Genomic DNA, 26,560 nt, shown 5'->3' with positions numbered 1-26,560 from the left:
TGCGATGTTGGTAATATAGTCATAGGTAATATAAGTGGTAATATAATATTGGTTAATATTGTCAAAATCCTAAGCTGCCTTATTAAAAAGCGAAACTTTGTCAAGAAAAAGTTAAATTACCTCCCATAACGATGATTGTTTGAAACGAATATTCCACCTTTTCATCATTATCTCGTTATTACTAAATGACATACGTGTTAGCTTGCCTTCACATATACCATTTCGTAATAGCAATCGAAAGAAAATTCTTGATATGTTCAACAGTATTGGTGGTCCTGAAAAGGACCGTTTTGAGAAGGAAATGCCCCGTTTGGACAGGGACCGCTTCCGGATGCATGGACGATTTAGGCACGCTCTCCGCGGATGCGACGGGCCAGCTGGATGTCCTTGGGCATGATGGTGACGCGCTTGGCGTGGATGGCGCACAGATTCGTGTCTTCGAACAGACCAACCAGGTACGCCTCGCTGGCTTCCTGCAGCGCCATCACGGCTGAGCTCTGGAAGCGGAGATCCGTCTTGAAGTCCTGGGCGATCTCACGCACCAAGCGCTGGAAGGGCAGCTTGCGGATGAGCAGCTCGGTCGACTTCTGGTAGCGACGGATTTCTCGGAGGGCCACCGTTCCCGGACGGTAACGATGCGGCTTCTTCACTCCTCCGGTAGCCGGGGCACTTTTACGAGCAGCCTTGGTGGCCAGCTGCTTGCGAGGTGCCTTACGATTACGATTTACGAGCGGTTTGCTTGGTACGAGCCATTTCACTTCGGGAGCGTAGGTTTCGTTGAGCACGGAGCGAACTTGTTTCTTTGACAAAAGTTGAACGTTGAATGATGAAACTGCTCGAACAACAGCTCTATTTATGCGCTTGTCAACCCTCATTTTCTCTCATCTTAAGAGCATGAGGGAATGCGTGGATGAAAAAGTATAAATAGGGACGTTGAGCTCGAAAACGCTCATTCGTGATCGTCAATTTAAAGTGTGAACATCGTGAACGTACAATCCTGTGCTCATCATGACTGGAAGAGGAAAGGGAGGAAAAGGCCTGGGTAAAGGAGGAGCCAAGCGTCACCGAAAAGTGCTGCGAGATAACATCCAGGGCATTACCAAGCCCGCCATCCGCCGTTTGGCTCGGCGCGGAGGAGTGAAACGTATCTCCGGCCTCATCTACGAGGAAACCCGTGGCGTGCTGAAAGTGTTTCTTGAGAATGTGATCCGTGATGCGGTCACTTACACTGAACACGCCAAGCGTAAGACCGTCACCGCTATGGATGTGGTGTATGCTCTGAAGCGTCAGGGCCGTACTCTGTACGGTTTCGGAGGTTAAATTCAACGTGCTCTAACAAACCTCCAAATGGAGTCTCAAATCAAACGGTCCTTTTCAGGACCACAATACATTACTCAAGAGCTGTGTCTTTCGCAACATGCGACAATTCTTATTTGAGAAAAAAATCAATGATGGCTTCGAATGGCGTGCGTATAACAATTTAACTCGCATAACAAGCACTCACACTGCTGTATATGCAGTGCATTTACATGAAATGGCGTTTTGTAAATGTGCTTTTTTAACTTATACGTATGCGTTTGAATCGTACATAAAAGCGACGACTGAAGCGTTTGTTAAAACGAATCATTTTTCATTCTTTCTTAAGTTTTTTATTTAAATTTTCTAATTAAAAAATATTTTCTTTTTCAGAACAAACCTTTCATCCTCTTGAAGCAATAATCGCCGCGTGGAACATACCGTTTTTTTGCATCAGCTCAAATTTGACTTACACATGCGCATCGTTCATTGATACTTGCGATGACTCATCAAAAGAAGAAAAACAGGTGAAAAAAACAACACTCTTCACATGAGGTTTGTGAATTTATTATAAAGCAACAGCTAACAGCGTCAATGCTGCCTTTGAATCCGTAAATTACTCAATGCTAATTTCAAAACTATCAAGCTACGGAGTTAATAGGGCGCTCGTTCATTTGCTCTCCTATAATTTAAGTGATAAGCATATTACAGTGAATATCTCCTCCTCTCTAACTGCACCATTCACCAACCCGTCTGGGGTTCCACAATGCAGCATTCTCGGCCCTTTTCTTTTTAACATTTTCATAAATGATGTTATTCACGTTATGCCGGATTGCGAAAAATTGTTTTATGCAGGTGATATGAAAATGTTCCTACCGGTATCAGATCAAACCAACTCTTTAACTCTTCAAATCTGTTTAACTCGATTTAACGCGTTGTGTAGTTCCAAGTGTATGCGTCTCAACATATCAAAATGTTCTGTTACATCGTACACTAGGAAAAGATTTCCCATTATTTGCGAATATAAAATTGATGATAGATCAAAGCCGCGTAAAAATGTGATTCATGATTTAGGCGCTCATTTAGATAGCAGACTAACGTTATAGAACCACTATAAAGCAACACTTTCAAATGCTTTCCGTTTGTTAGGATTCATTTTGCGCGTTGAGAAAGACTCCAACGATCCATTCAGTAAAAAAGCTGTGTATTGTGCAATTGTCCGTCCTACATTAGAATTTGCTAGTATTATTTGGACACCGACACAGCTACATTTAAAATATAGGCTAGAATCGGTTCAACGCAAGCTTACTCGTTCATTGTTTTATCGTCTCCCAACGTCTCGTAATTCTGTTGGTCCCTCTTACCGTACAAGTTGCCTGTTATTTGGAATAGAACCTCTGCAACATAGAAGCAAGAAGTGCTTATTTATATACAAACTTGTTAGCGGATCTTTCGAAGGCCCGTTATTTTTAATAAATAGAACTTTCAGGCCCCAATAAGAATGTTAAGAACCAGGACCAAATTCAATATAGAATTAAGATCGACTAATGTGGAAAATAACGATCTTTTATAATAATTAACGGTCTTTTTTACATAGCTAAGTGAGACGCATCCACTGTTTATGTTATGTTGTTTATTTATGTGGTTAATCGACAGTTAAACTAATCATGCCTTTCGATGTGTTTTTGTTACCACTGTTCTATAGCATTAATTATAGAAACGAGAATGTTATGCATGCTTATGTTAGCTTGAAAACCTTCGGAATAGATAAAAATAATTGTAACAATAAGCTTATTTTCAACAAATACGAAGTTTTTCGTTTGTATGTATTCTATTTCTTTTCTTTAGTTTTGATTACAATAAAACCATTTCCGCGTACACACAAATCATTGCCTCAACTCAAAACCTTAAAGCAGTTTCCATCACCAGACCATGAAAAAACTGAAAATATGTATTGTGTGTTAATTTGAAGATTTTTGAAGGAAGTTTAAGCCTGTTCGGAATATGTATCAAATCGCTTGCAGTTTGAAATATGAGCTCCAAACTGTCCAGAAACGAATCAAAATTTCCATGCAGATTAATGATATTTAAAATTTTTTCGAGTAAAATAATTGAGAATCTTGATTTTTTCGCAAAAGTACAAGGTTTGCAATTGGTTTGTGATTAATACAATAGTTTTGCCAATTGCAATTGCATAAGGAAAACAATATTCATTGCCGAAAATGCCTAAAGTGGCTGCAATTCAACGCAATTATGGTGTGAAGTTTATAAATGTAAATAAAAATTCTAAATTATATGTTAGTTTACGAAGCATTATGCAGGATTGCGCCCTAGAAAAGATAAGTCTCACCACTTGAGTTTTCTATAAGAGCAAAAATTTGCAAATTCACCATATTCTCAAGAGAGCGTTAACAAGTGTCAAGCAAGAGCTTCCCGCCAAATACTTTGTGCAAGATTTGCTAGCAGGATGGTATAAAGATGTAGAAATTAACTCAACCTCCAACATCTAGGATGTTAACTGAATTCCATATATTTTCTTACTGATGGGATTGGGATACTGACTTCATTTTGAATAATAACGTAGCGAAGCTCCACAAGCGATGTTTCCGTTTTAATCTTTACAATTGGTGATTGTTCCCCAGCTTTCGTTATCATACAAATGTTTCCCAGTTATTATCCAGGACAAACACCCTGGGATATCATGAACATCCGCCCTCTACGTTACGCAAGCGTTACACGTAACGCCTGTTTAGCGCAAACCCAAGCAGCATTTTCTTAACGCCTGGTTTTACCATCGTAGATAAGCAAATTGATAGATTATTAATCATGTCTTAATATTGAATATTTGTATGCAATAATGAGAAAAGACCTATTTTGAACAAAAATAAAAAGCTTTTTGAAAGATATGACTCATTGATAATTTATGATAATGAAAAGTTATAACACTATTATTATCTTAATATTTTTTGCATCAATGCGAGTTATAACAACTTCAAGAAATACTTTTATAACATTCAATAAACTTCGATATGTTATCACAAAAAACTCATTTTTTATTCCAATCTTTTGGTAAAACTAGAATTTTGAAAATTATGAAAGGATCTATTAAACTCGATAAGTGCCATTTCAAAAGAGCCCTCGCATCCATAGCAACCGGCATTCAAAATCACCATAAACGTTATCTAAATAGGCTTTAAATTAATTGCACATATTTAATTTCTTTGGATATACTTTATATAATTTATATTTTTTACTTTGGCAACGTTACAACAATTATAAGCTTAGAGGCTTTTAAGACCTTTAAACTGTAAGACTTTTTTGCTTGAATTATAGTTCATGAATGAAAACACTTATTCTTTTTTTAACTTGTAATTAAACTATTTAATCTCACTGATATCGATTTATCCCAAAGCAAATTATTGTTATTTTATTCGAAATGTTAAATATTTCTTATTTAACTTATGCACACCGATCGGTCGCGTGGATGACCAACCCTCTATGAAATGCAGCTTGGGAATTTTAAAAGACAAGTAACGTTTCTCCTTTGTAACGTCAAGGGCTGAGCCTTACTTTTACCAATTATTAAGATGGCGTTACGACTGGTTGCAGGGACTTTGATCACCACTAGATGGCATTATTGAATGTGGAGTTGCACATGCGTTAGGGACATTTCAATTTATTGTATTTTATTGGCATTCCTACATTGCAAATGAAAATATTGTTTAAAAATATACTATAAAATGCCAGAAATATTCACATGGTTATTTAAATGAAGGGTGAAGGGAAACATTATAGAGGATGTTTATTTATATGAATGTTCCTAATCTTTGGTCCAACTTTTTTTAAAGCCATTTCCAACGTTAACGATATATTGAAAGCCAAACTGTTGTGAGAACCTAGCCTTACCTGAACACACAATATTTTTTGACCAACACTTTTAACATTTTCCCGTGGTTCACGATAAATCAGGTAAACGTGTCCTTTAGCGTTTCCAGAAAAAAGGTCAACACACAGGTATCACTGCTTGCATTTGCTATGGTAAAACCAACCCGCTTTACCAAGCTACCTGGAAAATTTTACACATCGCTTCTGATATGCTGCATTTTACATAATTCGCAGGGTTAGAGAATTGAAAACAGTAAATGATGCTTTTTGTGCCAAAGGAGGCACATTTTTTCATTTACATTTTGTGCACACTTTCAAGCACCGTTCTATATTAGAAAATGTTCTTACTTCTGGTTGTCCCATATCAGCATAAATCGAATAAAATGTCTTTGGCAAAGTTATTTGTCGCCCTGAAAAGGACGGTTTTGGGTTTGAGATGAAGGAAGCTTTGTTACACAGTTTAAGCCTTCTTTTCGGTCTTCTTGGGCAGCAGCACGGCCTGAATGTAGGGCAGCACACCACCCTGAGCGATGGTTACTCCGGACAGCAGCTTGTTCAACTCCTCGTCGTTGCGGATGGCCAGTTGCAGATGACGCGGGATGATGCGCGTCTTCTTGTTGTCACGGGCAGCGTTTCCGGCCAACTCAAGCACTTCAGCGGCCAAGTACTCCATGACGGCTGCCAGATACACGGGCGCTCCGGCACCGACGCGTCGGCATAGTTACCCTTGCGCAGGAGACGATGAATACGGCCAACGGGGAACTGAAGACCGGCACGGTTGGAGCGGGACTTTGCCTTTCCCTTTACCTTTCCTCCCTTTCCACGGCCAGACATGGTTAGATTTGATTGGGGAACGTTTGTAAGGGATCACGAACAACACGATGTTCTCTTTGAGAAGGGTCTTTTTATAATGTTGTTGTTAGTATGGTTTAGAGAGGCTTTGGCTCCTGCGGAGTTCTTTCGCCTCTTTGTGGGGAAAAGTTAGACTATTAGATTGTTATAGTTGATGGAATAAATGTGATAGTTTTAGAAATTTTAGTAGATTTTCTTGTTTCTGAGGGTGAAGTGAAAGTATTGAGTCTATGTTGGAGTCAAGATGGCAAGTCTTACGAAGTTGTGCGTATCCGTGGCATTCTGTTAAGAGGTGGAATATTGTTATAGTGGTCCCGCAGAATTGGCAGAGAGGAGGACTGGATCGTTCGATGAGATGGCTGTGGGTCAGTCTAGTGTGGCCTATTCTTAATCGAGTAAGGATCTTTTGGTCTCGATGTTTTATTACTGATGGCCATGGTGTAGTTGTTGATTTCACTAGCCGAAGGAAGTTGTTCTTGGTTTTAAACCATTCCTTTTCCCACGCCTCTCTTATTTTTCCATTTATATAGATAATTGCGTCTCTTTTAGGCAGCGAGGTGTTGTAGGTTGATGTTTTTCTTCGGCCTTTGTTGGCGAGGCGGTCGGCGATCTCGTTGCCTTTGATACCAGCGTGACCAGGTATCCAACAGATGGTGAGTTGTTGATCCTGGTTTATGTGTGGGCTAGTGACCTGGTAGAGCTTTTGGATGTTTGGGTCCTTACATGTTCCATGCTCTAGTGCCGAGAGGACACTTGCGCTGTCGGTAAAGATGACGTTTTCCAGGTCAGAGCGCAGAGTATCTTCAACTGCCTGGATTATTGCCAACGTTTCTGCCGTAAAGATGGAAGTGTGATCCGGCAGTTTGGACGCTACTTTATCAATGGGTGAGTAAATCCCGAATCCTGCTGCTGCTCCATCGACGGATCCATCGGTGTAAATGTGGTTGTGCTTCATGTATTTGTTGTTTGTGTGTTCTATGAAATGTTTTTGTGCTATTGTACTATTGCAACCTGCTTTAAGGATGTTTTTAAAATGCCAGTCTATGTTAGGGGGTTCATGGTACCACGGCCTAGTGCCAAGATGTAACAGTGTTGTGATATCCGGGATATTGCAGTTTGTTATAGCGAAAAGTTTGGAGTTGGCTCTATTGAGGAATGATGGTGCTTGGATATTCTTTTCTTTAATTCTTGTTGCTGTTGCGGCTAATTTAGTTGTTATTATATGGCTAAGTGGAAGAAGTCCGCTCTCACTTAGCATAGAGACGATGGGGCTGGTTCGGAAGGCGCCTATGGCATATCGTAGAACGGCATGGTAGATGGGGCTTATTGCTTTTTCAAACTGTTCCTTTTTAATCGATACTATTTCTATACCGTACAGTAGTTTTGGAAGCAACCAGTGATTAATAATGAAGATAAGTGTATCTTTTGAAGCTTTGTGGGTTCCTGTGCTGAGCATTTGGAAAAGGTTGATTTTCTTGGTAGCTGTAGTATTTAGCTGTTTAATGTGGGCTTGGAATGTGAGTTTTTGGTCTATTGTGATCCCGAGTATCTTTGCTTTTTTGCAGTCTGGAATTTGTCTTTGATTAAGGCAAAGCGGTACGGTTGGATGTGGTTTGTTGCAGATGTGCATTATATTGCTTTTTTCAGCAGCGATGTCATAACCAATACGTTTTGACCATTCCCATAAGATGTGCAGTCCCTGTTGCAGATTGTATCGCGCAACTCCATTATCTGCATTGCTCGAGATCAGAACGATATCATCAGCGTAAACCAATGGAGTGATGGATGGTGGTAGTGAGCGGAGAAGACTTTCGATGCTGATCAGAAATAATGTTGGAGAAAGGATGGCTCCCTGAGGAACTCCGTTTTCGAGCGTTTTAGTGCTAGATTTGTTCGTTCCAATCAGAACCTCGAAGGTACGGTCTGAGAGGAAATCATCGAGGAATGTGATCATGTTACCTCCGAAATTCCATCTGGCTAGCTGGCGCATGATTGCGTATTTCCATGTCCGATCGAAAGCTTTAGCCAAGTCGATGATAGCACAGTCGGCATGATGTTTATCGGATATTACTTTGGCCAGTAGTTCTTCGAGTTGCACAAAGTAAGTTTCCGTGCCTAATCCGCATCTAAACGCATGTTGACTTATGCTAAGGAGTTTCCTGCCTTCCAGTTCTTGGGTAAGACGTCGGTTTACCATTCTTTCCAACACTTTTCCGATGCAGTTTAGTAAACTTATTGGTCGGTAGCTATTTGGGCTGTGTTTTGATTTGTCGGGCTTTAATATGGGAATTGTTAAACTTTTCTTCCAGTGAGGAGGAATTTTGCCACTCTGCCAGATGAAGTTGTATAGCTTTAAGAGTAGGTATTTTCCTTCAGAAGGAAGGTTTTTTAGCAGTGGATAGCCAATGTCGTCTGGTCCGGCTGAGTTGCCTTTGCACTTTGCAAGAGCACAATTCAGTTCGGCTATGGAAAAGGATCTGTTGTAATGAATGTTGGGTCTGCTATTGAAATTTAGTGGGATGGACTCGGTTGTTGCTTTGATAGTCTTAAATTCTGGGGAATAACTATTTGTGGCGGATATGGTGGCAAAATGAGTGGCAAGTACCTCTGGTGTTGACTCAACTGGGACTATTGTGTCGTCATCGGTTTTGATGATGATATGAGCGATGTCTTGCTTGCGTTCTGTAAGGCATTTTACATTTCTCCACATGTCTTTTCCAGACATTTCGGGACTTATGCTATCTTTGAATCTATTCCATGATTCTTGTTTTGCCTTTTTGATTTCCTCTCTTGCAATGCGATGGGCAATTTGAAATTCCTCGGAGAGGGTAGGGATATGGGTGTGGTCTTGGTTTTTCTTGGCATTCTGCAGTTTTCGGAGCGCTTTACGTCTCTTTTTTATGGCTTTAGCGACAGTGTCGTTCCACCAGTGAACACTTCGCTTGCCAGGTTTGCCCTTTGATTTTGGTATTGATTTCGCTGCTGCATCGTTTATGATTTTAATGATGTTTCCTTCTGTGGGCTGGGGGTCTGAATGTAGGTGTATCAGTACATTAATTTGGTATGATGTCCAATCGGCATTTTCATATTTCCATTTTGGTCGTTGTTTGTTTTCCGGAAGCGATGGTTTACTTTTCACGATGATCGGATAGTGATCACTGCCATGTGTGTCCGCCAATACGTATAGTTTAAGTTCGTTAAGAAGGGAGAAGGATGAGATGACATAGTCAAGGAAGGATTCTGTACCTGATGAGATACATAGTCGGGTTGGGTTAGGGTTAGAAATGAAAGAGAGATTATGGTTAGTAAAAATGTTATTGAGTCTATTGAATTTTCTGTTAGTTTTAGAGATTCTAAGGTTTTTATCTTCTGCATTAAGATCTCCTGCTATTAGCAAGGGATGGGAAAAAAGGTTAAGAAAAGAGTTAAGTTCGGATTGGTTGAAGGTAGCTCTAGGGGGCATGTAGAGTGAGACAATGGTCATGTCTATGGGAGACTTTATGTTGACTGCTATTGCGGAAAGATTGGTGTTAGTTTTTATTAATTTGAAGGGAATAGATTTATGTACACCTATTGCAACACTGTGATGTGGGTTAGTTGGAGAAAGCTTGTAGGACCAATTGTAGTGGTTAAGTGGAGAATGGTTGGTATTAGGCGGATCGCGAACTTCTTGAAGTGTTATGACGGCAGGTTTGTATTCGTTTATTAGTAGTTGAAGTTCGTAGAGGTTAGTGTTCATTCCTCTTATGTTCCAGTTTAGTAGGAATGGTTTGTTTGTGTCATTAGTATTATTGGTTGAGGAGAGCATTATTATGGTTTAGGTCAGTAAACAATTAGGGTAAGAGGAAAGGAGAATAAATTCAGTGGCGATGTTTTTTCTTCGATGGTTTGGCAGTTGGTGATCGTTGTTCCGAGGGAAGAGTGGGAGAAGCGATGGGCGAGATGACTGCGATTTCGTTGGATGCCATGTTTTTCACTGCATTTCTTAATTCTTCTTCTTCTGATGAAACGTTTTCCAGGTTGTGGTTTCGTTTGCGGGATTGTGCTGAAATGATGGATGCGGCCGAATTTTCTGATTCTGTGTCGGATGTAGACATCGTTTCCTGGTCATTCGTTTCGTTGTCGGTTTCGGGGTTATCCGTTGCTTCAATATTGTTGTTGCTGTTGCAGACATTGTTGGATTGGGTCTTGCTTTGATTTTCTTCGATTTGTGTTGTGGCTTCGTTAGTTGTGTTATTCTTATTATTCTGTAAATTTACATTTGGTTCTTTCAGTTTCTTCAGAAGAGCTTCGATGAGCTTGCTCTGGGTATCCATTTTTTTCATCTGTTCTAGGATCGTTTTCTTCAGTTCGTTCTGTTCTTCTTCGAGCCGCTTGATTTTGATGTCTTTTTCATCCACCGTTGTAGTTTGTTGCGCAAATGTGATTCGCTGCTGTACAGCACTTGTTTGCTGATGTTGTTGGAGTGCCATTTGCCGAGCTTCCTTGTAGGTGCAGTTGTGGTCGACTTTTATTTTTATGACTTGTTCTTCAAATTGGAACGCAGGGCATTCGCGAGAGAACGCGCTGTGTTCGCCTTTGCAGTTCACGCAAGCGGGATGGGTCGAACATTCTCCGTGTGCTGCGGTTCCGCAGTTTCCACAGACCTGTCCCTTTGAGCAGCGTACTTTTGTGTGCCCAAAGCTGGCGCATTTGTAGCACAGCATTGGTTTTGGGTAGTATGGTTTCGTTCGCACCTGCAACAGCCCTACGCGAAGGGATTCCGGTATTTTTCCAGCTTCCACGCGTATCAGGAAAGAGTTCGTTGGTTGTATTTCGTCATTCACCTTTCGGGTGAATCGTCGGACTTGCTTGACGTTTTGACTTTCCATGTTCAGCAGAATTTCTTCGTCCTTCAGTCCTTTCAGCTCCGGGGCGAATATTACGCACTGGACTGTGTTCAACGTAGCGTGAGGGGTGATGGATACTTTCGTACCGTCGATGAGTTGCGTGATGCTTTGCATTTTTGTGTACTGCGCAAGGTTTCGGGTTTTGATGAGATATTTCTGCCCAAATTCCATCGAGTGGCTGCTTTCGGTAAGCTCTCCAACCACGTTGGTAATGCTCTTTGAAATGATCCATGGGTTTTGCGGGAGCTTAAAGCCTTTCAACGGCTCGAGAACGAGGAACTTCATGTCCCCAAACTCGTTATTACGGTCCATCCATGGTGGTAATGATCGAGCTCTCTGGGGAGGCTCAGGCGGAAGTGCATCCCGTACAGGATGCGAGGGTCCCGGCATTTTGCCGGGTTGGTTAGTATTATTTAGTTCAATGCAATGTATATAATGTATATGAGGTATATATAAAAAAAAATTAAGTAAAAAAGTGTTCCTGAAAAGCGAAAGTTCAATTAAATTTAAGACTAATATTTACAATTTCGGAATAATAAAAACAATAGAATTTTAATGCAAGACAAAAAAGATAATTTCACTCGTTACTCTCCCGAGTAGCGGGGTACAATGGCACGAAAAACACCGGCTTCACTGCTTACGCAGCGAACGACGTTCTTGGCGCCAAAGCGCTGTGCTTGTCGCACGTTCCAAACTGTGTCGTGTGTGCGTGTGTATGTGTCACTCTCACTGAACAAATATCAACGCGCGCAGCTGGCACTGTGGTTTTTTCTCTCCCGAGATCACACACAAAAAGTAACGGTATTTTCACTTCTTGCCAACGTTCTCTCCCGAGACCGTTGGCGTAGACACTGGAGTTGAACAAAAACACGTCCGTCCGGGTTAACCGCTCGCACAAGAATGGTCTTTTTATATGGTCTTTTTTTTTTTTTTTTTTTTTTTTTTTTTTTTTTTTTTTTTTTTTTTTTTTTTTTTTTTATAATGGAGCAATTTTGACTCGACCGATGCTTATATAGCAGCTTATTCGAGCTGCGCGATACTCGTTTGGAATTTTTCGAGCTGCACGATACGTATCCTCTCTCACGGCCCGTTATAAGCGATCGGAGAGCTTGGAATTTGTCTAGAACGCAATCACCCGTTGAATCGAACACATCGTGTCCCAGTGTTGAGTGAATTTTTCCGTCGAAATGGCACCCAAAACCAGTGGAAAAGCTGCGAAGAAGTCTGGCAAAGCCCAGAAAAATATTTCCAAGTCCGACAAGAAAAAGAAGCGCAAGACCCGCAAGGAAAGCTACGCTATTTACATCTACAAAGTGTTGAAGCAAGTCCACCCGGATACTGGCTTCTCTTCGAAGGCCATGAGCATCATGAACAGTTTCGTCAACGATATCTTTGAACGCATTGCTGCTGAGGCGTCCCGCTTGGCGCACTACAACAAACGTTCGACGATCACGTCCCGCGAAATCCAAACCGCTGTTCGTCTGCTGCTACCTGGTGAGCTTGCCAAGCACGCCGTCTCCGAAGGAACGAAGGCTGTCACAAAGTACACCAGCTCGAAGTAAGCCACTGAAATGATTGGCTTCTTTTCATGAACATCTCTTAAATCGGTCCTTTTCAGGACCACAAACCGCATTCAAACAAAGAATTATCCTTCATTTCATCCGCACTGGTTGGAAGCGTTTTCCGAAGTGAAATTGTAAATGGAGTTTCGTGGATCATAATTTATGTGTAGAAGTCGTTTCGCTCGTTGTATGAAAATCATTTTTTTAATTTAAATTTTCCTCTCGCGTACAAGGATAATTTATCGACAAAGCAACCACTTGCAGCTTATGGGTCGTGAGTTAAAAGTTGTAATAGATTTGTTCGATTTTAATGTTGCTTTATAAGTATTGAAGGATCGTTTTCGTACGCGTTTTCATTTTCGTGCCTATGAGTCATAGTTAAGCTGGTTGTGTCGAACATTTGTTGTAAAATATAATGTCATACTATTCGTTCGTGGTTTGTTGTAAGCTACGATGTTGGTAATATAGTCATAGGTAATTTAAGTGGTAATATAGTATTGGTTAATATTGTCAAAATCCATAGCTGCCTTATTCAACAGCGAAACTTTGACAAGAAAAAGTTAAATTACCCCCCATAACGATGATTGTTTGAAACAAATATTCCCCCTTTTCATCATTATCTCGTAAAAACAAAACGACATACGTGTTAGCTTGCCTTCACATATACCATTTCGTAATAGCAATCGAAAGAAAATTCTTGGTATGTTCAACAGTATTGGTGGTCCTGAAAAGGACCGTTTTGAGAAGGAAATGCCCCGTTTAGACAGGGACCGCTTCCGGATGCATGGACGATTTAGGCACGCTCTCCGCGGATGCGACGGGCCAGCTGGATGTCCTTGGGCATGATGGTGACGCGCTTGGCGTGGATGGCGCACAGATTCGTGTCTTCGAACAGACCAACCAGGTACGCCTCGCTGGCTTCCTGCAGCGCCATCACGGCTGAGCTCTGGAAGCGGAGATTAGTCTTGAAGTCCTGGGCGATCTCACGCACCAAGCGCTGGAAGGGCAGCTTGCGGATGAGCAGCTCGGTCGACTTCTGGTAGCGACGGATTTCTCGGAGGGCCACCGTTCCCGGACGGTAACGATGTGGCTTCTTCACTCCTCCGGTGGCCGGGGCACTTTTACGAGCAGCCTTAGTGGCCAGCTGCTTGCGAGGAGCCTTACCTCCAGTCGATTTACGAGCGGTTTGCTTGGTACGAGCCATTTCACTTCGGGAGCGTAGGTTTCGTTGAGCACGGAGCGAACTTGTTTCTTTAACAAAAGTTGAACGTTAAATGATGAAACTGCTCGAACAACAGCTCTATTTATGCGCTTGTCAACCCTCATTTTCTCTCATCTTAAGAGCAAGAGGGAATGCGTGGATGAAAAAGTATAAATAGGGACGTTGAGCTCGAAAACGCTCATTCGTTATCGTCAATTTAAAGTGTGAACATCGTGAACGTACAATCCTGTGCTCATCATGACTGGAAGAGGAAAGGGAGGAAAAGGTCTGGGTAAAGGAGGAGCCAAGCGTCACCGAAAAGTGCTGCGGGATAACATCCAGGGCATTACCAAGCCCGCCATCCGCCGTTTGGCTCGGCGCGGAGGAGTGAAACGTATCTCCGGCCTCATCTACGAGGAAACCCGTGGCGTCCTGAAAGTGTTTCTGGAGAATGTGATCCGTGATGCGGTCACTTACACTGAACACGCCAAGCGTAAGACCGTCACCGCTATGGATGTGGTGTATGCTCTGAAGCGTCAGGGCCGTACTCTGTACGGTTTCGGAGGTTAAATTCAACGTGCTCTAACAAACCTCCAAATGGAGTCTCAAATCAAACGGTCCTTTTCAGGACCACAATACATTACTCAAGAGCTATGTCTTCCGCAACATGCGACAATTATATTTGAGAAAAAAAATCTATGATGGCTTCGAATGGCGTGCGTTTAACATTTTACTCGCATAACAAGCACTCACACTGCTGTATATGCAGTGCATTTATATGAAATGGCGTTTTGTAAATGTGCTTTTTTTAACTTTTACGTATGCGTTTGAATCGTACATAAAAAAAAAAACGATTGAAGCGTTTGTTAAAACAAATAATTTTTATTTATTTATTTATATAGTGATTAATTTTATATTTTCTAATAAAAATATTTTTTTTTCAGGGCAAAACTCTCATCCTCTTGAAGCAATAATCGCCGCGTGGAACATACCGTTTTTTTGCATTAGCTCAAATTTGACTTACACATGCGCATCGTTCATTGATACTTTGGATAATTCATCAAAAGAAGGAAAACGGGTGAAAAATACAACACTGTTCACATGAGGTTTGTGAATTTATTATACAGCAACAGCTAACAGCGTCAATGCTGCCTTTGAATCCGTAAATCACTCAATTCTAATTTCAAAACTATCAAGCTACGGAGTTAATAGCGCGCTCGTTCATTTTCTCTCGTATTATTTAAGTGATAAGCATATTACTGTGATTATTTCCTCCTCTCTATCTGCACCATTCACCAACCCGTCTGGGGTTCCACAATGCAGCATTCTCGGCCCTTTTCTCTTTAACATTTTCATAAATAATGTTATTCACGTTATGCCGGATTGCGAACAATTGTTTTATGCAGGTGATATGAAAATGTTCCTACCGGTATCAGATCAAACCAATTCCTTAATTCTTCAAATCTGTTTAACTCGATTTAACGCGTTGTGTCATTCCAATTATATGCGTCTCAACATATCAAAATGTTCTGTTACATCCCACACTAGGAAAAGATTTCCCATTATTTGCGAATATAAAATTGATGATAGATCAAAGCCGCGTAAAAATGTGATTCATGATTTAGGCGCTCATTTAGATAGCAGACTAACGTTATAGAACCACTATGAAGCAATACTTTCAAAAGCTTTCCGTTTGTTAGGATTCATTTTGCGTGTTGAGAAAGAATCCAACGATCCATTCAGTAAAAAAGCTGTGTATTGTGCAATTGTCCGTCCTACATTAGAATTTGCTAGTATTATTTGGACACCGACACAGCTACATTTAAAATATAGGCTAGAATCGGTTCAACGCAAGCTTACTCGTTCATTGTTTTATCGTCTCCCGACGTCTCGTAATTCTGTTTGTCCCTCTTACCGTACAAGGTGCCTGTTATTTAGAATAGAACCTCTGCAACATAGAAGAAAGAAGTGCTTATTTATATACCAACTTGTTAGCGGATCTTTCGAAGGCCCGTCATTTTTAATAAGTAGAACTTTCAGGCCCCAATAAGAATGTTAAGAACCAGGACCAAATTCAATATAGAATTAAGATCGACTAATGTGGAAAATAACGATCTTTTATAATAATTAACGGTCTTTTTTACATAGCTAAGTGAGACGCATCCACTGTTTATGTTATGTTGTTTATTTATGTGGTTAATCGACAGTTAAACTAATCATGCCTTTCGATGCGTTTTTGTTAGCACTGTTCTATAGCATTAATTATAGAAACGAGAATGTTATTCATGCTGATGTGAGCTTGAAAACTTTCGGAATAGATAAAAATAATAATGACAAAAAGCTTCTTTTCAACAAATTTGTTTTTTCGTTTCTATATATTCGATTTCTTTTCTTTATTTTTGATCACAATAACACCATTTCCGCGCACACACACAAAACAATGCTTCAACTCAAAACCTTAAAACAGTTTCCATCATCAGAATTTGAAAACACTTAAAATATGTATTGTGTGTTAATTTGAAGATTTTTGAATTGAAATTGTGTAAGTAAAACAACATTCATTGCCGAAAATGCCTAAAGTGGCTGCAATTTAACGCAATTGTGGTGTGAAGTTTATAAATGTAAATAAAAAATCTAAATTATATTTTAGTTTACGAAGCATTATGCAGGATTGCGCCCTAGAAAAGATAAATCTCACCACTTGAGTTTTCTATAAGAGCAAAAATTTGCAAATTCACCTTATTCTCCAGAGAGCGTTAACAAGTGTCAAGCAAGAGCTACCCGCCAAATACTTTATGCAAGATTTGCTAGCAGGATGATATGAAGATGTAGAAATTAACACTCAACATCCAAAATCTAGAATGTTAACTGTGTGTCATATATTTTCTTGGGATACAATTTTTACAATTGGTGATTGTTCCCCAGCTTTCGTTATCATACAAATGTTTCCCAGTTATTATCCAGGACAAACACCCTGGGATATCATTAACACCCGCCCTCTACGTTACGCAAGCGTTACACGTAACGCCTGTTTAGCGCAAACCCAAGCAGCATTTTTATAACGCCTGGTTATACCATCGGGGATAAGCAAACTAATAGATTATTAATCATGTTTTAATATTGATGATTTGTATGCAATAATGAGAAACGACCAATTTTTAACAAAAATAAAAAGCTTTTTTGAAGATATAAATCATTTATTACTGATGATTATGAAAAGTTGTAACATTTTTATTATCTTAATATTTTTTGCATCAATGCGAGTTATAACAACTTCAAGAAAAACTTTTATAACAATCAATAAACTCTAAGTTATGTTAAGTTATGTTAAGTTAAGTTATATGTTATCACAAAAAAACTCATTTTTTATTTGCCAATCTTTTGTTAAAACTAGGAATTTGAAAATTATGAAAGGATTTTTTAAACTCGATAAGCGCCATTTCAAAAGAGCCCTCGCATCCAAAGCAACCATCATTCAAAATCGCCATTAACGTTATCTCAATAGGCTTTAAATTTATTTCTTATATTGAATTTCTTTGGATATACTTGAAATAATTTATATTTTTTGCTTTGGCAACGAAACTCGAATTAAAATCTTTGAAGGTTTTAAGACCTTTAAACTGTAAGACTTTTTTGCTTAAACTATAGTGCATTAATGAAAAACCTGATCTTTTTTAACTTGTAATTAAATAATTTAATCTCACTGACATCGATTTATCCTCAAACAAATAATTTATACTTTCATCGAAATGTAAAATATTTTAAAATTTATAAGGTGTACACTAGCCGGTCGCCAAGCTGACACAACCTCTATTAAATGATGCTTGGGAATTTTGAAAGGCAAGTAACGCTTCTCCTTTGTAAAGTAAAGGGCTGAAACTTACTTTTTACATATTTATATTTATATATTGATGTGGTTATTTAAATGAAGGGTGAAGGGAAACATTATCGAGGATGTTTATCTATATGAATGTTCCTAATCTTTGGTCCAACTTTTTTAAAGCCATTTCCACCGTTTCCCGATAAATTGAAAGCCAAACTGTTGTGAGAACCTAGCCTTACCTGAACACACAACATTTTTCGACAACCAACACTTTTAACATTTTCCCGTAGTTAACGATAAATCAGGTAAACGTGTCCTTTACCGTTTCCAGAAAAAAAGGTTAACACACAGGTATCACTGCTTGCATTTGCTATGGTAAAACCAACCCTCTTGACAAAGCTTCCTGGAAAATTTATCTATATTTTTTTAATATATTTATATTTACGGTTATGCTATGCTGCATTTTGAAGAATTCGCTAGGTGAGAGAATTGAATACAGCATATGATGCTTTTTATGCCAAAAGCAGGCACAATTTTTAATCAACATGTTGTGCACACTTTCAAACAATATTCTTGTTATATTTTTAATTTTTGATCCACTAAGAAGTTCCAATACAGCATATATCGTATAAAATGTCTTTTTTTTTAATGAAAATTTTCAATATATCCCAAATTAAATAATCTTCCTATCTTATTTGTTCAATTTACTTTCTCTAGAGTTTTATGGCTTTTCGTTTTTTTTGTGTATTTTATGTTATGTTTTATGTTTAGTTATGTTTTTATTATTATGATTATTTTTTTGTACATAGTATTACTTTTTCTCTAACGATTTTTTACGCTTCTACCTTTAAGCAAGCATTTTTTTTGTCACTTTTGAATATATAGGAAGATTTTGAATGCCATAAGATTTTGTTATTTTATTTTCATTTTTCACGAAAAACTAGAATTCAGTTTTTCATGATTTTTATGTTTTGTTTTTTATGGAAAATGATTTTTTATTTCACTCAATATATTTTTTATTTTCATTTTTTCCAGAGCTAGAAAGTTTTTCTTGAACATTATTTTGCTTTTTCTTCTTACAAATTCAAGATAAACAAGATCTTTCAGTCCAAAACTATGTTTTAGCTAGTGATTGCTTGAAATTTTCAATATATTTTGTTACTTTTCATTCTTTTTGTTACTTAGAATATTAAAGATCTTCAACAAATTATATTTATTTACTCAATATATTTAATATTTGTCACGATTTATTATGTTTTTCTCCATACATGATTTCAAGGATAAAAAGATTTCCCGTTCAGAAGAATTTATTTGCTAAGAATAGTATTAGGAAACTGTAACGTTTCTAACATTCATTTACTTCGTGTTATTTATAACGAGTAGACGTATTCAAGCGAGAAAACAGATCAAAACAATTAAAAGACAACTAAGTCAAAATACTAGTTTGATGAACAGTGCAGAAAAAAGAGCGGAGAAAAAGAAGCTTCGTATTTGCTTATTATAATTGAAGCAACACAATCAAAAGAAGAGATGTATGCTATTATGTTTTACTAGCTGATGTACCAAGTCTTAAACGAGTTATCGTTAATGAATCAATTAAATAAAAAAAAGAATATGCAAACCTAGCAGTAGAAAACAAGATTCTCCAACAATTTTATCCCAAAGCTTCGCTTTTTTTTACCTGCCATAATAACCATAGCTAGTTAAGCTCTGCCAATACAATAATTCGTTTGGCTACCAGTCAGTTGATTGGCTTACCCATAAACCAAAATAAACAGCCTTGAGAGATAAGTTCTCGATCCATGCTGGAGTTGAGCATCTTACAGGCATTCTGTTGAATTCTGAATTAAATTGCATTGTAGTTAATTAAAAAAATTTGATCAAGTGAAATTGCATGTTTTCGTGAATTATTTCAAATGGTAAAAAAATTCAATTGAACTAGATCAGTTACGGATTGGAATTGGACAATAAACTCTTAGAATAAGGATGAAATGAACTAGCGAATGAACTATGTAATGAAATGACAATAAAAAAAACAGTAGCATATTGATAAGCGCGAAGGACATAACGGTTTTATCCATTCTCTTCGGCTTTCGGCAATCCGTATATCACAGCCAGCTTTTAAGAGACAATTTTGTAATTTTTAGTGATTTTGGATGAGGAAAATAACTTTTCTTACTCATTATTTTTTAGTTTCTAGCCATTTTGGATGAGAAAAATAACTTTTGTTACTAACGATTTTTTAGTTTCTAGCCATTTTGGATGAAGAAAACAACCTTTGTTACTCATAATTTTTAAGTTTCTAGCCATTTTGGATGAAGAAAATAACTTTTGTTACTCATGATGTTTTAGTTTTTAGCGATTTTGGATGAAGAAAATAACTTTTGTTACTAACGATTTTTTAGTTTCTAGCCATTTTGGATGAAGAAAACAACCTTTGTTACTCATAATTTTTAAGTTTCTAGCCATTTTGAATGAGGAAAATAACTTTTGTTACTAATTTTTAAGTTTCTAGCCATTTTGGATGAGGAAAATAACTTTTGTTACTCATGATTTTTAAGTTTCAAGCCATTTTGGATGAAAAAACTAACTTTTGTTACTCATGAGTTTTTATTTTCTAGCCATTTTGGATGAAGAAAATAACTTTTATTACTCATGATTTTTTAGTTTCTAGCCATTTTGGATGAAGAAAATAACTTTTGTTACTCATGATTTTTTAGTTTCTAGCCATTTTGAATGAAGAAAATAACTTTTGTTACTCATGATTTTTAAGTTTCTAGCCATTTTGGATGAAGAAAATAACTTTTGTTACTCATGAGTTTTTAGTTTCTAGCCATTTTGGATGAAGAAAATAACTTTTGTTACTCATGAGTTTTTAGTTTCTAGCCATTTTGGATGAAGAAAATAACTTTTGTTACTCATGAGTTTATAGTTTCCAGCCATTTTGGATGAAGAAAATAACTTTTGTTACTAATGATTTTTTAGTTTCTAGCCATTTTGGATGAAGAAAATAACTTTTGTTACTCATGATTGTTTAGTTTCTAGCCATTTTGGATGAAGAAAATAACTTTTGTTACTCATGATTTTTTAGTTTCTAGCCGTTTTGGATGAAGAAAATAACTTTTGTTACTCATGATTTTTTAGATTCTAGCAATTTTGGATGAAGAAAATAACTTTGGTTACTCATGAGTTTTTAGTTTCTAGCCATTTTGGATGAAGAAAATAACTTTTATTACTCATGATTTTTTAGTTTCTAGCCATTTTGGATGAAGAAAATAACTTTTGTTACTCATGATTGTTTAGTTTCTAGCCGTTTTGGATGAAGAAAATAACTTTTGTTACTCATGATTGTTTAGTTTCTAGCCATTTTGGATGAAGAAACTAACTTTTGTTACTCATGATTTTTTAGTTTCTAGCCGTTTTGGATGAAGAAAATAACTTTTGTTACTCATGATTGTTTAGTTTCTAGCCATTTTGGATGAAGAAAATAACTTTTATAACTCATGATTTTTTAGTTTCTAGCCGTTTTGGATGAAGAAAATAACTTTTGTTACTCATGAGTTTTTAGTTTCTAGCCATTTTGAATGAAGAAAATAACTTTTGTTACTCATGATATTTTAGTTTCTAGCCATTTTGGATGAAGAAAATAACTTTTATTACTCATGATTTTTTAGTTTCTAGCCGTTTTGGATGAAGAAAATAACTTTTGTTACTCAGGAGTTTTTAGTTTCTAGCCATTTTGGATGAAGAAAATAACTTTTGTTACTCAGGAGTTTTTATTTTCTAGCCGTTTTGGATGAAGAAAATAACTTTTGTTACTCATGATTTTTTAGTTTCTTGCCATTTTGGATGAAGAAAATAACTTTTGTTACTCATGATTTTTTAGTTTCTAGCCATTTTGGATGAAGAAAATAACTTTTGTTACTCATGATTGTTTAGTTTCTAGCCGTTTTGGATGAAGAAAATAACTTTTGTTACTCAGGAGTTTTTAGTTTCTAGCCGTTTTGGATGAAGAAAATAACTTTTGTTACTCATGATTTTTTAGTTTCTTGCCATTTTGGATGAAGAAAATAATTTTTGTTACTCATGATTTTTTAGTTTCTTGCCATTTTGGATGAAGAAAATAACTTTTGTTACTCATGATTTTTTAGTTTCTAGCCGTTTTGGATGAAGAAAATAACTTTTGTTACTCAGGAGTTTTTAGTTTCTAGCCGTTTTGGAGGAAGAAAATAACTTTTGTTACTCATGATTGTTTAGTTTCTAGCCATTTTGGATGAAGAAAATAACTTTTGTTACTCATGATTGTTTAGTTTCTAGCCATTTTGGATGAAGAAAATTACTTTTGTTACTCATGATTTTGTAGTTTCTAGCCATTTTGGATGAAGAAAATAACTTTTATTACTCATGATTTTTTAGTTTCTAGCCATTTTGGATGAAGAAATTAACTTTTGTTACTCATGATTGTTTAGTTTCTAGCCATTTTGGATGAAGAAAATAACTTTTGTTACTCATGTATTTTTAGTTTCTAGCCATTTTGGATGAAGAAAATAACTTTTATTACTCATGATTTTTAAGTTTCTAGCCATTTGGATGTAGAAAATAACTTTTGTTACTCATGATTTTTTAGTTTCTAGCCATTTTGGATGAAGAAATTAACTTTTGTTACTCATGATTGTTTAGTTTCTAGCCATTTTGGATGAAGAAAATAACTTTTGTTACTCATGATTTTTTAGTTTCTAGCCATTTTGGATGAAGAAAATAACTTTTATTACTCATGATTTTTTAGTTTCTAGCCATTTTGAATGAAGAAAATAACTTTTGTTACTCATGATTGTTTAGTTTCTAGCCATTTTGGATGAAGAAAATAACTTTTGTTACTCATGATTTTTTAGTTTCTAGCCATTTTGAATGAAGAAAATAACTTTTGTTACTCATGATTTTGTAGTTTCTAGCCATTTTGGATGAAGAAAATAACTTTTATTACTCATGATTTTTTAGTTTCTAGCCATTTTGGATGAAGAAATTAACTTTTGTTACTCATGATTGTTTAGTTTCTAGCCATTTTGGATGAAGAAAATAACTTTTGTTACTCATGATTTTTTAGTTTCTAGCCATTTTGGATGAAGAAAATAACTTTTATTACTCATGATTTTTTAGTTTCTAGTCATTTTGGATGAAGAAAATAACTTTTGTTACTCATGATTGTTTAGTTTCTAGCCATTTTGGATGAAGAAACTAACTTTTGTTACTCATGATTTTTTAGTTTCTAGCCATTTTGGATGAAGAAAATAACTTTTGTTACTCATGATTGTTTAGTTTCTAGCCATTTTGGATGAAGAAAATAACTTTTATAACTCATGATTTTTTAGTTTCTAGCCGTTTTGGATGAAGAAAATAACTTTTGTTACTCATGAGTTTTTAGTTTCTAGCCATTTTGAATGAAGAAAATAACTTTTGTTACTCATGATATTTTAGTTTCTAGCCATTTTGGATGAAGAAAATAACTTTTATTACTCATGATTTTTTAGTTTCTAGCCGTTTTGGATGAAGAAAATAACTTTTGTTACTCAGGAGTTTTTAGTTTCTAGCCATTTTGGATGAAGAAAATAACTTTTGTTACTCAGGAGTTTTTATTTTCTAGCCGTTTTGGATGAAGAAAATAACTTTTGTTACTCATGATTTTTTAGTTTCTTGCCATTTTGGATGAAGAAAATAACTTTTGTTACTCATGATTTTTTAGTTTCTAGCCGTTTTGGATGAAGAAAATAACTTTTGTTACTGATTTTTAAGTTTCTAGCCATTTTGGATGAAGAAAATAACTTTTGTTACTCATGATTTTTTAGTTTCTTGCCATTTTGGATGAAGAAAATAACTTTTGTTACTCATGATTGTTTAGTTTCTAGCCATTTTGGATGAAGAAAATAACTTTTGTTACTCATGAGTTTTTAGTTTCTAGCCATTTTGAATGAAGAAAATAACTTTTGTTACTGATTTTTAAGTTTCTAGCCATTTTGGATGAGGAAAATAACTTTTGTTACTCATGATTTTTAAGTTTCAAGCCATTTTGGATGAAAAAACTAACTTTTGTTACTCATGATTTTTTATTTTCTAGCCGTTTTGGATGAAGAAAATAACTTTTGTTACTCAGGAGTTTTTTTTTTCTAGCCGTTTTGGATGAAGAAAATAACTTTTGTTACTCAGGAGTTTTTAGTTTCTAGCCGTTTTGGATGAAGAAAATAACTTTTGTTACTCATGATTTTTTAGTTTCTAGCCGTTTTGGATGAAGAAAATAACTTTTGTTACTCATGATTTTTTAGTTTCTTGCCATTTTGGATGAAGAAAATAACTTTTGTTACTCATGATTGTTTAGTTTCTAGCCATTTGGATGAAGAAAATAACTTTTGTTACTCATGATTTTTTAGATTCTAGCCGTTTTGGATGAAGAAAATAACTTTTGTTACTCATGATTTTTTAGTTTCTTGCCATTTTGGATGAAGAAAATAACTTTTGTTACTCATGATTGTTTAGTTTCTAGCCATTTTGGATGAAGAAAATAACTTTTGTTACTGATTTTTAAGTTTCTAGCCATTTTGGATGAAGAAAATAACTTTTGTTACTCATGATTTTTTAGTTTCTTGCCATTTTGGATGAAGAAAATAACTTTTGTTACTCATGATTTTTGAGTTTCTTGCCATTTTGGATGAAGAAAATAACTTTTGTTACTCATGATTGTTTAGTTTCTAGCCATTTTGGATGAAGAAAATAACTTTTGTTACTCATGAGTTTTTAGTTTCTAGCCATTTTGAATGAAGAAAATAACTTTTGTTACTGATTTTTAAGTTTCTAGCCATTTTGGATGAGGAAAATAACTTTTGTTACTCATGATTTTTAAGTTTCAAGCCATTTTGGATGAAAAAACTAACTTTTGTTACTCATGATTTTTTATTTTCTAGCCGTTTTGGATGAAGAAAATAACTTTTGTTACTCAGGAGTTTTTATTTTCTAGCCGTTTTGGATGAAGAAAATAACTTTTGTTACTCAGGAGTTTTTAGTTTCTAGCCGTTTTGGATGAAGAAAATAACTTTTGTTACTCATGATTTTTTAGTTTCTAGCCGTTTTGGATGAAGAAAATAACTTTTGTTACTCAGGAGTTTTTATTTTCTAGCCGTTTTGGATGAAGAAAATAACTTTTGTTACTCATGATTTTTTAGTTTCTTGCCATTTTGGATGAAGAAAATAACTTTTGTTACTCATGATTTTTTAGTTTCTTGCCATTTTGGATGAAGAAAATAACTTTTGTTACTCATGATTTTTTAGTTTCTAGCCGTTTTGGATGAAGAAAATAACTTTTGTTACTCATGATTTTTTAGTTTCTTGCCATTTTGGATGAAGAAAATAACTTTTGTTACTCATGATTGTTTAGTTTCTAGCCATTTTGGATGAAGAAAATAACTTTTGTTACTCATGTATTTTTAGTTTCTAGCCATTTTGGATGAAGAAAATAACTTTTGTTACTCATGATTGTTTAGTTTCTAGCCATTTTGGATGAAGAAACTAACTTTTGTTACTCATGAGTTTTTAGTTTCTAGCCATTTTGGATGAAGAAAATAACTTTTATTACTCATGATTTTTTAGTTTCTAGCCGTTTTGGATGAAGAAAATAACTTTTGTTACTCATGATTTTTTAGTTTCTAGCCATTTTGGATGAAGAAAATAACTTTTATTACTCATGATTTTTTAGTTTCTAGTCATTTTGGATGAAGAAAATAACTTTTGTTACTCATGATTTTTTAGTTTCTAGCCATTTTGGAGGAAGAAAATTACTTTTGTTACTCATGATTTTGTAGTTTCTAGCCATTTTGGATGAAGAAAATAACTTTTGTTACTCATGATTTTTTAGTTTCTAGCCATTTTGAATGAAGAAAATAACTTTTGTTACTGATTTTTAAGTTTCTAGCCATTTTGGATGAGGAAAATAACTTTTGTTACTCATGATTTTTAAGTTTCAAGCCATTTTGGATGAAAAAACTAACTTTTGTTACTCATGATTTTTGGGTTTCTAGCCATTTTGAATGAAGAAAATAACTTTTGTTACTCATGATATTTTAGTTTCTAGCCATTTTGGATGAAGAAAATAACTTTTGTTACTCATGATTTTTTAGTTTCTAGCCATTTTGGATGAAGAAAATAACTTTTGTTACTCATGATTTTTAGTTTCTAGCCATTTTGAATGAAGAAAATAACTTTTGTTACTCATGATTTTTAAGTTTCAAGCCATTTTGGATGAAAAAACTAACTTTTGTTACTCATGATTTTTGGGTTTCTAGCCATTTTGAAGAAGAAAATAACTTTTGTTACTCGTGATTTTTTAGTTTCTATTCCAATTTGAATGAAGAAAAACTTTTGTTACTCATGATTTTTTAGTTTCTAGCCATTTTGAATGAAGAAAATAACTTTTGTTACTGATTTTAAGTTTCTAGCCATTTTGGATGAGGAAAATAACTTTTGTTACTCATGATTTTTAAGTTTCTAGCCATTTTGGATGAAGAAAATAACTTTTGTTACTCATGAGTTTTTAGTTTCTAGCCATTTTGGATGAAGAAAATAACTTTTGTAACTCATGATTTTGTAGTTTCTAGCCATTTTGGATGAAGAAAATAACTTTTGTTACTCATGATATTTTAGTTTCTAGCCATTTTGGATGAAGAAAATAACTTTTGTTACTCATGAGTTTATAGTTTCCAGCCATTTTGGATGAAGAAAATAACTTTTTTTGCTAATGACTTTTTAGTTTCTAGCCATTTTGGATACAGAAAATAACTTTTGTTACTTATGATTTTTTAGTTTCTAGCCATTTTGGATGAAGAAAATAACTTTTGTAACTCATGATTTTTTAGTTTCCAGCCATTTTGGATGAAGAAAATACTTTCGTTACTCATGATTGTTTAGTTTCTAGCCATTTTGGATGAAGAAAATAACTTTTGTTACTCATGATTTTTAAGTTTCTATCCATTTTGGATGAAGAAAATAACTTTTGTTACTCGTGATTTTT

The 26,560-nt window shown here is 35.8% G+C and overlaps 3 protein-coding genes and 2 pseudogenes across 3 annotated transcripts; 2 read left to right on the top strand and 3 right to left on the bottom strand.

Annotated features, from left to right (window-relative positions):
• Positions 1-233: 233 nt before the first annotated feature.
• LOC121601667 (histone H3-like) lies at positions 234-875 on the bottom strand. Its single transcript, XM_041930484.1, has one exon. The coding sequence runs from the start codon at positions 873-875 to the stop codon at positions 345-347; it is 531 nt and encodes a 176-aa protein (XP_041786418.1). The 3' UTR covers positions 234-344.
• A 51-nt stretch (positions 876-926) lies between these two features.
• LOC121601679 lies at positions 927-14,321 on the top strand (annotated as a pseudogene).
• LOC121601674 lies at positions 5,470-6,098 on the bottom strand (annotated as a pseudogene).
• Positions 11,959-12,556, top strand: LOC121601675 (histone H2B-like). Its single transcript, XM_041930491.1, has one exon. The coding sequence runs from the start codon at positions 12,110-12,112 to the stop codon at positions 12,482-12,484; it is 375 nt and encodes a 124-aa protein (XP_041786425.1). The 5' UTR covers positions 11,959-12,109; the 3' UTR covers positions 12,485-12,556.
• Positions 13,181-13,743, bottom strand: LOC121601672 (histone H3-like). Its single transcript, XM_041930489.1, has one exon. The coding sequence runs from the start codon at positions 13,686-13,688 to the stop codon at positions 13,278-13,280; it is 411 nt and encodes a 136-aa protein (XP_041786423.1). The 5' UTR covers positions 13,689-13,743; the 3' UTR covers positions 13,181-13,277.
• Positions 14,322-26,560: the final 12,239 nt, after the last annotated feature.

This window comes from Anopheles merus, unplaced genomic scaffold, assembly GCF_017562075.2.
Source record: "Anopheles merus strain MAF unplaced genomic scaffold, AmerM5.1 LNR4000139, whole genome shotgun sequence".
NCBI lineage: Eukaryota > Metazoa > Arthropoda > Insecta > Diptera > Culicidae > Anopheles > Anopheles merus.
The sequence above is the reverse complement of the archived record's forward strand: the minus strand, read 5'-3'. Positions and strand labels throughout refer to the sequence as shown.